The sequence below is a fragment of the Scleropages formosus genome, chromosome 22 (genome assembly GCF_900964775.1).
Source record: "Scleropages formosus chromosome 22, fSclFor1.1, whole genome shotgun sequence".
Taxonomy (NCBI): domain Eukaryota; kingdom Metazoa; phylum Chordata; class Actinopteri; order Osteoglossiformes; family Osteoglossidae; genus Scleropages; species Scleropages formosus.
Window position 1 is genome coordinate 16177618 of NC_041827.1, and position 14983 is coordinate 16192600.

At 39.9% G+C, this 14983-nt stretch overlaps 2 protein-coding genes across 4 annotated transcripts; one reads left to right on the forward strand and one right to left on the reverse strand.

Annotated features, from left to right (window-relative positions):
• Positions 1 to 58: 58 nt before the first annotated feature.
• tomm34 (translocase of outer mitochondrial membrane 34) lies at positions 59 to 9420 on the reverse strand. 3 transcript variants are annotated; one of them, XM_018742293.2, is made up of 8 exons: positions 9222 to 9420; positions 8664 to 8806; positions 7050 to 7149; positions 5430 to 5582; positions 5111 to 5268; positions 4752 to 4893; positions 3202 to 3328; positions 59 to 2622 (listed from the first exon to the last, which is right to left on the reverse strand). In XM_018742293.2, the coding sequence occupies exons 2-8, from the start codon at positions 8791 to 8793 to the stop codon at positions 2521 to 2523; spliced, it is 912 nt and encodes a 303-aa protein (XP_018597809.1). In that variant the 5' UTR covers positions 8794 to 8806; positions 9222 to 9420; the 3' UTR covers positions 59 to 2520. The 3 variants fall into 3 exon arrangements, with proteins under 3 accessions (XP_018597809.1, XP_018597808.1, XP_018597810.1); XM_018742292.2 differs by having other exon boundaries at positions 9213 to 9419; XM_018742294.2 differs by lacking the exon at positions 9222 to 9420 and adding an exon at positions 8996 to 9064.
• A 2222-nt stretch (positions 9421 to 11642) lies between these two features.
• Positions 11643 to 13806, forward strand: cox6c (cytochrome c oxidase subunit 6C). The gene is made up of 4 exons (XM_018742275.1): positions 11643 to 11736; positions 13107 to 13221; positions 13405 to 13534; positions 13689 to 13806. Exons 2-3 carry the CDS (start codon positions 13117 to 13119, stop codon positions 13528 to 13530), a joined length of 231 nt encoding a protein of 76 aa, XP_018597791.1. The 5' UTR covers positions 11643 to 11736; positions 13107 to 13116; the 3' UTR covers positions 13531 to 13534; positions 13689 to 13806.
• The last annotated feature ends 1177 nt before the right edge of the window (positions 13807 to 14983 follow it).

The window sequence follows — 14983 nt, forward strand, 5'->3', positions numbered from 1 at the left end:
TTCACCTTACATGTAATAATCAGGAGAGTGTAAGACAATTTAAAGTGAAATAAAGGTTTTATCAGTTCCAGATTTTCCTGTTTTATTTTTCATGTAAGGAGTCGCATTGTTTTCACCACTAAACCTAATTGCTTGTATGTACTGTAGCACTTTCAAGGAGATCTTATTTGCTTTATTTTGTTGAGCTTTAACAAAGGAACCATAAAGTGTTCAGGAAAATAGTCACAAGGGATCCCTTCCAATAAGTAATGTTTCTTCTTGCTCTCCAGTTTATTGAATTAAGCAGACTCTTCAGTGCAAAATCCCTTCTTTGAGTCTTGAGAACTAGGTTATGAAGCAGACAACTCAAGAAGCAAGTAGTCTAGAAAAGTAGGCAAGTTCAATAAATATTTACCACTACAGCAAAATTCAGACATATTGCAGATTTATATATCAATAGATTAAAACAGCATATTTCAGAATACTATGTCAGTGGAAGTCCTTTAAATACTATTGCTCGTATTGTTTGGCCCATCATAACACGGCAAGTTGTTACACCCTTGTTAAGATGCAAGTTAACTGACAAAAATGGAAAATTTTAGAAAATATATTTTTTTTTTTTTACACCTTACCTAGTATCTAGTAACATTTAAGAATACTGGATGATCTCAAGAAAGGAGACAGTTGAGTCACTCTTGTAAGAAATCTTAATGTAAGGGACTTAATTTAAGCATTATTTCACATATTGCTTTTTTAACCATTTAATAACTGAAAACTACTGTGTTCCAAGTATAGCTGCTGTTCAGTGATGCTAGTCCAGCTACAAGATTCCCTGAAGTATATATTTATATCATTTTCTAAAACTCCCTTCCTTTAACATAATCAATGAAAGCAATGTTTAATGCTAAGCAGCATAATGAAATATGTAACTATATTGACATAACTAATGAAAAATGTAATTTCCATCTGAATATTTTAATCCCCTATTTGCTTCCAGCTTCCTTCTGTTACATTAACAACAATTAATTACTATAAAACATGCATCATTCACACAAACTCAGCACAACTGCGACTGGAAGTTTGGAACAAATCAGCTTTACCACCAAATCACAATCCAAAACTTTTATTTAGATTACTAAAGCATCTTATTCAAATTGGAATGATGCGTTATTTCATCAGTTTTGTCCAATGCTAAACAGAAACATAAACAGTCAAGATTTTAAGTTTAGTTACTTTACTGAAGCTACCTTGTGATGGACTAGCGTCCCGTTAGAGATGTACTTCCTAGTCTTGTGCTCAAGCTCCAGACTGCCTCATCCCTTACTACGACAAGTGGATAATGAAAGTGACTGAGTAATTTACTGAGCCAATTCAGAGTAATTTAGCCAAGGATTGAAAGGAAGCAGGAATTACAATGAAACATTTGTCACCACACCTTGCTGCACATCCTAATTAATTAAAAACAGTATCATATTTCACATGTGTGGAATCCAAGATGGAAGCTTAGTCATTACTGAATATCAATACTTTTGTTTTAGAGATCTTTGCATACATGGGACAGGACAGATTTTTAGACAGGAAGCATGGTACTGTAGTACTTAAGTCTCAGATGATTTTCAAAAGGACAGAAAGATAAAATATTTGAAAGTCTATTTGTATGTGCAAATCCTGAGATGATTAAAAGAATCTATCCTTTAATTTGTATCAAATAAGGCAATATGCTGTTATACATTTTAGTTTCAGTTCAATTACCTATCATCCAATCACCCCCACCCCCCTCCTCCACCATTTAAAACAACCACCTATGCAGGATGACAATGGTCTGGAACCTATTCCAGAACCATAGGGGGCAATGCAAGGTACACCACAGACAATTTACCAATTTGTTATATTCGAAAACATAAAAACTCTGGATTTAAATTTACCAGTGCAAGCCACTCTGTGTACTTATATGCTTTTACTCCCTGTACTTTGCATAAATGCCATAAAATCTCCTTTAAATTGGTGTATGAATGCTTTTTTTCCCTAGGGAAGACAGTACACATCTGGAAGATATACAAGAAAAACATTTTGAAATACTAAAAATACTGTATACACAAAACTATTCATTGCTAGGCTATTAAACATAAACAAACAATCTCAAACTGATTTGTCATAAGTGGGTCCAAAGTTAAAATTCCAGACATTAAAGATTTTAATTACACAATTCAAAAGAATTAGATATGTATTGTACAAAAGTTTTTTCCAAATCCCCACATAACACTAAAATAAAATTCACAATCCTTTATTTTTCCTGTCAGTGCCATTGTAAATATTTTTCTCAATTTTCAGTGCATAGACATCAGCATTGAGGAAAGATTGAGTTTATATTGTAAAAATGTATGAATGTATTCTAAAATGTTCAAACTAACAATGTACAGTTGAAGGACAAACTGAAAAACTTTACATTACAGGCCACATAATTTTCAGCAAACAAGGGCACTTAAATGTACACATAGTTTGAATAAAAACTTTGTGCCTGGAGATATTAACATGAAAAGGTCACTTAATCTTTTGCACTTCTAGCTTTAACTTTTGAGCAGCTGTGTTCTTTGGTTCAATTTTCAACAGGGCGTTAAGGTCATCTACACAAGCTTTGTAGTCCTGTGAAGGAGAGATTTACACACATTCATTTATTTGTTACACTAATCCATTTAGGGCTAAATCTTGCTAAAATAGACCACATGCCAGTTATATGTATTAAGTATCTTTTCTGGTCTAAGGATAATGGTGTTGCATTCCCCATAACATATTCTAATTTTGCAAAACATCATGCATACATCAAAACAAAATAGATAAAGGGTGACTGCAGGTTTTCTGCATGTTGCTTGCTGTCCACCCCTAATCTCAAACCACAAGTAATCTTATCAGTTAAAGCAACTCACTAGCTGCTCACCAAGTGACCACAAAAATTTCAACCTTGGTCTTAAATTATCCAATTCCAGAAATGAACTTCATCTCAAAAGCAATGTCATTAAAAACAAATACATATGTGAAAATGATGTATGGATGAGTGACTTATTGTAAGTAGTGTATCTAGCAGTGCAAGTCACCTTGCTGAATAAGGTATGTGGGCTGATGACACTACACAGAGTTCATTGGAAGTCGCTTTGGAGAAAAGCATCTGCTAAAATAAATAAATGTAAATGAAAATGTGAAGCACATTTGAAAAAGTGCACTTACTTTTAGTTCCTTGTGTGCTTGGGCTCGTCGGTACAGGGCTTTAACATTAGAAGAGTCAAGCCGCAGAGCTTCTACACAATCTTGGACTGCCTCTTTGTACATTTTCAGAGACAGGTAACACAGCGCCCTGCACAAAGGAAACAGGCAAATGCTTTAATTCAGTCCTTGACCGAATTTCTAATATTGTGCCTACCATGCCACATCTCCCTGGAATATCTCGTTCTCCGGATTTCAAACCGTCAGAAGCCGAAATCTCTGACCTCCTGCTGTCACAGAGAATCATCACCCCGCTCCCTCAATCCCACCCCCTCACCTCTCTACTGGAGATTTCTCCACATCTTATCTCTTACCTTCAGTATCAACTCCTTGCTCTCCTCTGGTTGCTCCCCATCTGCCATCAAAACTGCCCTCATTTCACCACTGCTAAAGACACCCTCTCTGAATCTAGACTGAAACCAGAACTACAAAGCAGTCTCCCTCTCTTTTCTGTCAAAAACTCTGGAACATGCAACCTGTGACCAGCCATCTGCATTCCTTGTACAGAATGATCTCCTTGATGGTCATCTCAGACACTTTGCTAAAACTGCCCTCCTCAGTATCACTTGCTCTCTAGTCGGCTAGAGCATCCTCCTGAACCCATCTGCAGCATTTCACTCTGTCAACCACTGGATTCTACCTGCCTCTCGTGGACAGTTTGGTATCTAAGGAACAGCAGTGAAAGGGTTTGGGTCCTACCCATCAGGTAGATCTTAGTGAGTGGGTTTGTGTGGCTCCCAGTAAGCCCTCAGCCTCTCTCAACTGGTGTTCCACAGGGCTTGGTACTTGGCCCCCTCCTTTTCTCAAATCCACACCCTTGGCCCTATCACCTCCTCCTTTGGATTCTCCTACCACTGCTACACCAATGATACTCAGCACTTCCTTTCCTTTCCCACTGGAGCTATAGATGGTCCCTCAAACGTGCACCGGCCTCTCGGACATGTCTGCCTGGATGCCTGATCACCTCCTGCAACCTGACTCCTCCAAAACTGAGATCCTTCACTTCTCAGATGATCTATCCCCTTGTCAAACTGGAAAAGTCATCTAATTAATCTGTTAAGAACCTAGAAGTAATGATCAACTCAAATCTTTCTCAAAACATATGAAAGCCACAACCTGATCCTGCACATACATGATGCTTAACATCTGCAGGATCCACCCTTATCTCACAATAAACTCTACACAGCTCTTCGCCCAGGCCACGGTGATATCCTGTTGGGATAACTGCAACTCTCTCCTGTCTAGCCACCCAAGTTGTTTTTGACCTGCCAAAGTGGTCCCATGCCCTCCCCTCCTTGTTTCTCTACATTGGCCTCCTATAGGTGCCTGCGTCAAATTCAAGACCGATTACAGCCTACAAGACCATCAGTGGATCTGCTCACCCTGTCATTTATGTTATATTAAAAAAATTAAGAAGTCTAGATACAGCTATGAAAATATATATATAACAACATTACATACATAATCAATATTGTAATTATGACAAAGAGGTACAAATTCCAAGATGCCCCTACCTATTTGTGTAAGTTGTGACTTCCGTAGGATTTAGTTTGAGGCTCTGAGTATATTTTTCTATAGCTTTTTTATGTTCTCCTTTTTTCACCAGTGCATTGCCCTCTTCTTTCAAGGAAAGTGCTCTCTTTGAAGAATCATCTCCTGGAGCAACAAAACAGACAAATCCACACTCATACTCAAAAGAAACCTAATCGCAACAGTGAACACAATTTAAACAAGTAGCTTTGTGTGCGCATTTTGTCACGATTCCTTAACATAAGGCATAACATAGCAGTAAAATTAAACAGAGCTCCAAAAACCTCATTTTTCTATGTATGTTTTAACAAAGTTTGTTCTGAAGCTTGGTAAACAACAGTACTAGCTCTCTCTCTCTGGTTTGTTCCATTCTGCTGGGCAGGTGGGATGGAGGTGGCTGTTTGTGATGCTTTCTCACGAACAGCCAGTGGCACTGTGGGAATCGGTGGCAGCTTCTCTCTCCAGGCCAAGCCATCCTGGTCAGTCAGAGCCTTGGTCATTCTGCAAGGAAATGCAATTCCTTTCAACAAAATGTAGGTTATTTGTAGAAATAACTATTTCCCTAATGTGCCTGTCTATGTGCTTTTTAATCAGTGGGATCACTTAGCTGAGACCACAAAGTGTCACCAAAAAAAAAAAAAAAAACAAAACTATTTTCCTACCTGTTTGTTCCATCATGAGCCGCAGGTATGTTGCAGTCTATCTGCAAGACTGTCTTATAATCTACATAAGCCAGTCTATATCTTTCCATTGCCTCATATGCTGCTGCACGCCTCAAAAGGGCTTTAATTCCAAAGGGAACCAGGTCAAGAGAGCTGTGAAATAACACCGGTTTATTAGTGTGATAAGCATCAAAGCCACTTATCACCAAATATTATAAACTGTGCATTTTAATTGACATGATAAAAAACAATGAACATCTTGCACTCAAGATGTTCTTTTATTTCACACATATTTCAACAGGTGAATAACTCCCACTAAGAATACAGATTAAACAAGGAGGATTTATAATACAAGCAAAACTATGGAATAAGCTTTTTATTAAGTACATTAGACACACTGCTTACATTTATTAATTTAGATGTTGATTTTCTTCAACGTAACATATGTTAATTTGCTACTCAATGATCTACCCACTTATAGCTAGGTAATTTTACTTCAGTATTTCAGGGTAGTTACCTTGCTCAAAGGTGCTAAAGTAGGAGGTGGGATTTGCACCTCTTCAGTCCAACGCTGACATCTGTTACCACTGTTACCCTGCTACCCCCCATTTAGTATACATTTAAAGGCACATATTTAAATGTATTTTTTGCATTTCATACTGTAATGTTTCAGTCCTCGCAGTATTATGTGATACATTTAAGCCCTACAGAGGGTGGTCAAAACAGCTCAGGAAATCATCAGCACACAGCTACCAGCAGTCCAGGACACCTACACCACACGCTGCCTCAAAAAGACGATGGGCATCATGAAAGATCACAGTCACCCCGCATGGGCACTTTTCTCTTCTCTGCTGTCTGGAAAGCGGCTCAGATCTATTCGAACCCGCACTGCTAGGTACACGAGCAGCTTTTACCCCATTGCTGTAAGAGTATACAACACTCACCAATGTGCCACCTTTTGTAACTTGGACTGTTCCTTCCAAGCACATTGGTAAATTACACTGTCACTTTAACTTCTCATGTTTTGAGTTCTCTGGCTGTCTACTGTTATTGTTTAGCATTACTCACTGTCATTGTTTTGTGCAGTATTTCTATTGTTTTTGTTCATAGTCTGTGGATAAACATTCAAGAAGAATTTCATGATACTTGTACATGGTACTTGTACGTATGACAAACTTGAAACATAGAAATACATGTTCAAAACTGTCACACAGCTAAGTAAATGGTACATTAATAACCTTATATATTTGCCAAAAGAACAAGACTTTCTGGATTTTTTAACCAACATTTTAAAACAGCAGCTTACAAATATCTGAGAACCTCTACATAGGTTAAAGATGAAGTATGTAAGAAATGGAGTCGGATGGCAGTCAGTTCCCAGGGATTACATTCTTCTTTCAACTTCCCATTCAGCTTGCACTCCTAACTTTAGTTTGGCATCTCTTCTGACAGCAGTTGTCAAGAGTCACACTGAACATAATTCCATTAACTGTGATTATAAACCCAAGACAAGACATGAATAACCTAATGGCTGACAACATATTCATGTAACATTCTCAGACAATGTTTTTCAAGGCTTATAAACATGAAACAGTTATAAAGTAGATCTACATAACTTACGTTGTGCAGTCCTTTACACACTCAGTACAGTTCCCATCTTTCAGGTAACTAGCAGCTCGGTTTGAGTACAGAATACTTAGAGCTTCATCATTCTTCTTACCTGCATGAGTGGAAAAGGACTGTGTTAACTCACTAAAAAAACCATTACTTCCCTCTGCTTAAGGGAAACTGCAGAGCTTCTAGTTTTACAACTGATTCAACTCCATAGCATTACACCTTTCAAGTACAACAGCAGGTGGTGTGTGTGTGTATGTATATTTTATATACAGACACATACACACAGACCATTTATCTAAAACGACTTACCATAAAGGCTATTATATAATGAAAAAATATTTTACCAGGTGTTAAAACAGACTTGTATGGAGTGGCACAGTGAGTACCACTAGTACTGCACAGTAGCTGGACTGTATGACCAAATGTAGGTTTGGGCTCTGATCAGCCTGTGTGGGGTTTGCATGTTCTCCCCTTGTATGTGCAGGTTTCCTGTGCAGCCCAAGAACATGCTTTTCAGGTGACTAAACTGAATTTAGTATTTGTATGAGTGTGGGGGTGCTGTGGCGCGGTGGGTTGAACCGCAGTCCTGCTCTCCGGTGGGTCTGGGGTTCGAGTCCCGCTTGGGGTGCCTTGTGACGGACTGGCGTCCCGTCCTGGGTGTGTCCCCTTCCCCTCCGGCCTTACGCCCTGTGTTACCGGGTAGGCTCCGGTTCCCCATGACCCCATATGGGACAAGCGGTTCTGAAAGTGTGTGTGTTACATTGCTCAGTTGTACAAAATGAGTGATTTTACAGAGTTTACTGTACTGTGTATTTCATTAAGTCACTTTGGACAAAGGAGTCAACAAAATACTAGTTAATGATCATTCACTTTAAAGAAAAATGTCTGCTAAATGAATAAATGTAAACTTTCTCAATATCAATAAGGCAGGGCCACAGCAGTCTGGAGGCGATGCTGTAAGCATAAGACACTCGAGCAGTAGCTAGTGTGCTGCTGCCTCCCAGCTCCCTGGCTGTGGGTTCAAACATGGATTCATATATACATGATCTGGGTTTCGAGTTTTCATGTTCTCTCTGTGCTTCTTCTGGCTGTTCTGGTTGCCTCTCACAGCCCAGAGATGTTTCAGGTTAAGGGGTGACTCCAAATTGCCTGTTATGCATATATTTGGGATTGCATTTTGGTGGACTGATGTCTCAGTCATAATAATATTACCTGCATATGCATTTTAAATGTTTCTCCAGTCCAATGCAAATTGTAACAAATTTGTTGCTTTCTGGTGAAAAACACGAACCCAGATGTTCATAACACATTTCCAAGTTACACAAGTTTTAAGAGAAACTAAAAATGTTTCCTTGAGAGCATCAGGCGCCTCGCTTTCCATAGGAAACGTTCCTGCCTGCTGTCAGGAGTGACTGCACGGACTGCGCATGCGCAGCGACGACACCAGACTACGGTTAATTATCAATTCATTTCGCATAAAACAACAAGCAAATTAGTCGCAAGGTTACAAGAATACACAGGCTTGGGTACAAACGAAAAGCGGGGTGTGGCGGGATTTTGTTCTGAAGCTGGTCGAAACCAGTTCAACGCGGCTGCCTACGCCGCCGGCACGATTACCGGATTTTTCGAGAAGCGCGATGGCCTGGCTGTAGAGCGCCGCCGCTTCGCCGTACTGGCCGCTCTTAAAGCACCCGTTCCCAGCCTCCTTGAGCTCCGTCCAGGACTGCGAGCGGCGCTTCTGGGGCATCCTTCTGGAAGTGCTGGTTAAATTAAAAAAAAAAAAAAAAAAAAATGAGCGTTTCAAAGAGCGGTCTTACACCCAGTTTATAATATACAAACACATCAAATTTAATTATTATGCACACACAGACTGTTCCAGTCAGTAGTCTAACAACACAACACTCACTGCCACTGAAACTGAAAACAAAATAAAAAGTTAGTCCTCCCACCTCCCCGTACTCGATAGAAACCCCGCTTCACATGATTTTGGTCAATCATGTTCACCATCATGTTTTCACATGATGATTACGTCAGAGAAGCAGCTCAGACTCAGCAACAAGATCACCCGCAATTTAAACGGCGCAAAACTTGGTGACGTCGAGAGTCAGAGATGTGAAGCAGTTAGTTTTCTTCAGAGGAGAATAGTCGCGATAGTGTTAGCGTTACCTTATGTACCTTCTTCTAACAGCGGTTTAATCGGTTGGTTCTACACCGGCTCTCTTTCTCCCTCCAGCACGTCGGACTCTTTGGGGGCCGTAGTTCACCACGCCTGCTAGGCTGCCCTCCTTCCTGACGTCTAATGTTTCACTTTTGCTTCCCTGTATGGAGCTGAGAGGACGACTGCGCGTGTCCCTATTTGCGGCGCAGAAAAATCTAGTACGTTCTCGACCGTCCTTACGGCAACTGCAGCTGCGGCGTGTGGTATCTTAAGCAACGTTGTTCCCGCAGCGATGTTGCTGCACACGCATTACAAAAAACTGTTTTTGTAAATTGTAATAAAAACATTAAATTCTTGAAAAAAAAGTTTTTACTGTGGGCCAAATAGAAATCATATCACCTGCTTTTGGCCGGTTTTGTACAGTACAGCATGTTCAGTTAGCAAAGTGGGAAAATACTATTCCGAGGTAACTGGAGGTATTGAAGCTGTCCATCCTCCATAGACCTGTAGTGCTGTATACAGATCATAGTGTTTGTTAACTCTTATTTTTGCAGAAATGCAAACTTTGAAAGAGCGATTTCAAGAAAATTTGGGTGTCAACTTGAAAGAATTTGCTGTTATATAATTTTATAATTCACAAATGTTTTTTTTATTTAAAATGTAACTTTTTTTTTTTTACATTATGGAGAATTCGGAACATTCAGGGAGGTGGCCCACTGTATTTTGTTGGGCCCAAATACTAACCAGCCATCCTGTAGTCCGGACAAAAACCTTTTGTGGGCTGAATGTTTGAGATTCCTTCTCTATGCCTTGAGCTTGGCCCCAGTTGAGGAGAATGATGCATAAAATTCATTACACTCAGACAGATTGTATTAGATTATATTAGACAGCGTAATACATTCCTGATTTAAATGCAAAGAAATAGAAAATTGTTTGGCTATTCACACAATATTCTCCTTACCGGTTCTGACAAAAACAAATTAAAGATTTTTCATTATCCAGGAAAAATCCACATGAGATTCCACAGCAGCATTTTCTCTGACTAACCAAGGCAAATTTGGCATAATATCCAAACTCAATCAATATCACAGTGCTGTTTTAGTTTAATTCCAGCCTTCTGTATTTTCATTGATCAATGTTATTGAAGAAAGCAATATTAAGATAAGTACTGTAAATAATTTGTGCAAAGGCTAATATACACAGTTCTAGTGGGAGCACGTATACAGAGTCAGCCAAATGCCTGAAACCACCGAAATATTTTTAAGATGCCTAATGTTGGATTGACAAACCAATACCATTTTGCATTAGAGTTAGACCAATGGGTGTATGTGTGAGGTATGTGTGAACAAAATAAGTTAATACATAAGTATGGGGGAGCATGGTGATGTAATGGGTTCAGCCAGTGCCTGTCGTGTGGGAGGTCTCGGGTTCGCGTCTTGCTTGGGGTGCCTTATAGCGAACTGGCGTCCTGTCCTGGGTGTGTCCCCTCCCCCTTCGGCCTTGTGCCCTGTGTTGCCCGGTAAGGCCCCGGCTCACCGTGACCCCACTCGGGACAAGCGATTGTTGACAGTGGATGGATAATCAAGTATATTTATCCGCAAGCAAATGGATAGGTGGTGCAGCTCAAGCTCAATACAACTCACTCAGAGAGAGTTCATTAAGAGGTCGTGACCCTGACAGCTGCTTATAGACATGGCCTCCGTAGCCTTTCTTGGAAGACCATAACTGGATTGGCCAGACAAAGAGCTCTTGAGGAGGATTTCAGTCTTGCAAAGGTTTAGCTGGAGGTGACGATTGGTCATCCAGATGGGAAATGTTAGAGAGGCATGCTGCAGCACCTGAGGATATATCAGTGTTGGTTGGGAGAAGATAGGAAAAACTGTGTGTCACCTTTATAGCAATTATGAGAGAAGCGTGATAAGTAATGGCGGTAGCTGGTAGTGTAGTGGTTGGAGTTATCACTTTGCACTCCAGAAACTTGGGTCTGAACCCCACCTCCTACTGTAGTGCCCTCGTGCAAGGTACTTAGCCCAAATTGCTCCAGTAAAAATTACTCCGCTGTATGAACGGGTGAATCGTTGCATGTTGCTTTGCAGAAAAGTGCTAGCTAAATGACTAAATGTAAATGTGGTAATTACTGAGTTGAGGGAAGCAGGTGGAGATAACCCTGGGGGACATCATTTGAGGGACTTGCAAAACTACTTGGAGAGGATTCAAACTAAACTATTTCCCTTAAGAGTAGTGCAAAACTGAACCAGAAACACGTTGGTGACAAAGCTCTATTTACACAATCACTGCGCTGCCTGTAGCCGTAGCATTACTTCACCGTGGCCCCTTAACGAGCGCTGCGAAGGACAAGCCTGTGAATAACAACCGGAAATAACAGCTGAAATTCACACAAAATCCTCCCTGCCGTAGAGGGCAGCAGAGAGCGCGAACGACCCTCTTTTGGTCTCGTCAGAAAGAGAGGAAGTTTATCCTGTGTCTCCAAAGCGGTGCGTCGCTCTCTGGTGAAGGTCGTCAACGCTACGGGTGAGTAGCTTAGCTGGACGGCACGTTTGCGCTTCTTTTGATTTATTTGTTAGTTCTTTAGTCTAATTCTAAGTGTAGTCGTGGTGTCGTCTTTAACTACGGTGAAATATTTCGCGCGCGGATACGTTCTTCTGGTCGTGGGCCGCCCCTGGCCAACACTCTGCACAGCGAAGTGAGGTCATTCTCATTCTGAGGCAAAAATTACTTGCTGAGAGGACTTCACTTCAGTACGCAGACTGGAACGACTCGACTTATTTAATACAGTAGTGTAATTAGTTCATCTGTTCGTCTGCCAATGGCAATTATGAATTATATATTATGTAGTACTTGGTAACTTTCAAAAACGGAGCGTAGCCCTGCTGCTGGAGGATCATTAGGAAAGTCCAAGCGAGCGGTCGAAAAAGTCGCCTTTTACTTAGTTTAAGCAGCTCTCTATTTCTGAAACACAGTGGGTTATTATCAACAGAAATTGTTGTTCCCTTTTGAAAATTTTGGCACCAACAATTAGCTCAGTCAGTGTGCTACTATACGCTCGTGCCGCGATCTACCGGAAGTGAAATGAGGCGCTTGCAGCACAGCAGGCAGGGCTCATCTCATGACATGGCTCGCGACTGTGTTGTCATTGTCGTTTTATCACCTTCCTTTGCTTTTGTGCAAAGTGACTTTGAATCTGTACATCTGGTTATGACTGAAATATTTCATGGTAAGTATCAGCAGTGTATATGATAAATGCCTGAAAACATAAGTAATTGCACTTGACTTAAGTTTCTATAACACTGTTTAGACAGATCCTGTAGTGTGCTGAAGGAGATCGGGGGGGTGTCATGGTTTTCCGTAGGAATGTGGCGAGTGACTATAAATGGAGCACATAGACTATAAAGGTACAGATCTGTTTCTGTGTGAAAATACTGTATTGGACTTCACTTATCAGTCATGTGTTTGCATTGTAAAACCTGGGTGGGTTTAAAATGTACAGCTATAAATAAATGTTTAGCTTGATAAGTACTGTACTTATAGGCCCCGCATCACCAGGAACCTGGCAATGATAAGCAATTATTGAAAATGGATGGATGGACAGACTTGTAACATCAGGAATGGTTTTTAATTTCCAGAATGGGCCCTTAGGTTTAAATGCTTTCTTTGACTGAATTTCGATTGTGTTGCCCAGTTTTCTGTTTCCAGTGGTGCAAAGATTCTTTTTGTAGGAATCCTGTATAAATGGCAGAAATCCATCATATGCCCTTAGTCAAATTACAGATTTTTCATAAAGTGCCATAGTTGATTGCCTGTTACTTCTCATATGTTTTTTTAAATCTTTTTTTAAAAAAAATCTGGCAACTAAAAGCTGTTCTTTTTTCATTAATTTACAGGTACTTCAAAATGTCTCTGCCAAAGCCTGTTATGAGAGGACTTCTTGGAAAGCGTTTGAGGCTTCACTTACCCCTTGCTTTTGCTTTTGCTTTGACTTGTGCTGCTGCTGTTAAGGTTGGAAAGAACACAATTCTTTAAAATGAAATGAGTGTATAGATTGAGATGCAACACAAGTCTTTTGAATGCAATTACATCAGACTGCTTGTGCTTAATTGTAATTGTTTTTTGCCCCATGATCCAAGTGACAATATTTACATAAATTAGTAGCCCTTTTTGAAATGCCATTTTCCCCCTCAGTTTGGAGTCACGGAGCCCAGGAAACGGGCATATGCTGAATTCTACAAAAATTATGATGCCACGAAGGAGTTCAACAACATGAGGGAAGCTGGTGTGTTTGAGAGTGTCAGGCCTTCTGGGGAGTGAACCTGTGAGTGGTCTCAATTTTTTTCTAATAAATTAAATGAGCAAAAATCATCCATTTCAAGAATCAGTGTGGAGAAACATCAAGTGCTTAGAATCTGTGATCAAAAAAATAACTGTATAATGGGGGGAAAAATAATTAGCTTTTGTGTCTCTTCTAGGTATGAACACCCATTCCTGATGTATCCTCTGTCCACCTTCAGAATGTGACATGTTGACCAGTTGGCATTCTTATGTGCTCCTAATAAATCCAACCAATTAAACTTATGTTTAATATGATTTGTATTCACCTGCTGTCTTTGGTTTCCAAAAAAAAAATCCAGAAACAATAGTTTAATTATCACTTTTATTCATATAGCTGATATTTTCATCTAGGACAGATTGATTTTAAACCATATTTTACATCTTGGGTAAAAGGCGAAAAATGTGTAGGTCTGTAGTGCATAATATACGACTTCGCAGTTTCTATGGCATAATGGAATGTTTATACATATTTGCAAAGTGTTTTAAGCAGTCATTCCCTCTTGGTTGTCACTGGTCGCTACTTATAATTGGGAAGGATTGCTGTAAATCATAATTCCAGCAGTAGGTCAGGATGGGGGTATTGGTTTGGTGATTGTGCTGCTTCGAACAGAATGCTGAAAACATGCAGACGCCTATTGCGTCCTCTCACGAGACTGTCCATAAGGAAATGTTTATACCTTTTGCTAAATCCAGTGTGTGCCCAGAAGCCCACACAGGAGAAAACAAACATAAGCTTTAAAAATTCAAGGGCTGAATATTACAGGTTCATAGCCATACAGTATTTCATTATAATTCTTTTGATGTCAAGAACAGCAGTCTGAATCTCCTTGGTTCAAATCCTTGCCCCTTGTGTAGTACCATTGATCAAGGTACTTATCCTGAATTTATAGAGGAAAACATTCTCCAGCTGTAGAAATGGGTAGAGAAGTAACATTGCAGTTATTTAGCATTGTAAGTCATTGGACAAAGGTATCAGTAATATGGAAGTTCTCTAAAGCATCTCTGATTTTTGACTTTCTATTGTAATTTTGAGTCATAACTCATTTGTATGAGAACTGAAGGAACAAAATGTCAGTTAGTGAAAAGAAAAGGGCACGTTGTGACCTTGGAAGGTTGAACACTGGACATTAAGTACAACCAGAGAGGTAAAAAAAGGCCTTGAAAATCTTCTGTTTGCTTCTGACATATAGAGTTGGTGTTATGTATTATCACAATGATAAATGTGGATTCACCTGATGTGGACGTGAAGGGGAAAGCTAGTACTGTAGTGGTTAGTGCTACTGCCTCTGGATCCACCAGTTGCTGGTTTGATCCCTAGCTGTAGTACATATGGGCAAGATACTTACCCTAAATTGCTCTAGAAAAATTGGCTGAGAGATATGTTGGTTTGGAGAAAAGCATCTGCTAAATGAATAAATGTAAAATTAGCCAG

What these genes read in the sequence shown, in the direction of transcription:
- cox6c (XM_018742275.1), top strand. Translation starts at nt 13,117, where the DNA reads ATGTCTCTGCCAAAGCCTGTTATGAGAGGACTTCTTGGAAAGCGTTTG. An exon ending in CTTGTGCTGCTGCTGTTAAG is followed by an intron (nt 13,222 to 13,404) that starts GTTGGAAAGAAC and finishes TTTCCCCCTCAG; the next exon opens with TTTGGAGTCACGGAGCCCAG.
- tomm34 (XM_018742293.2), bottom strand. Translation starts at nt 8,793, where the DNA reads ATGCCCCAGAAGCGCCGCTCGCAGTCCTGGACGGAGCTCAAGGAGGCT. An exon ending in CGCGCTTCTCGAAAAATCCG is followed by an intron (nt 7,150 to 8,663) that starts GTAATCGTGCCG and finishes CCACTCATGCAG; the next exon opens with GTAAGAAGAATGATGAAGCT. An exon ending in GCTCATGATGGAACAAACAG is followed by an intron (nt 5,269 to 5,429) that starts GTAGGAAAATAG and finishes ATTTCCTTGCAG; the next exon opens with AATGACCAAGGCTCTGACTG.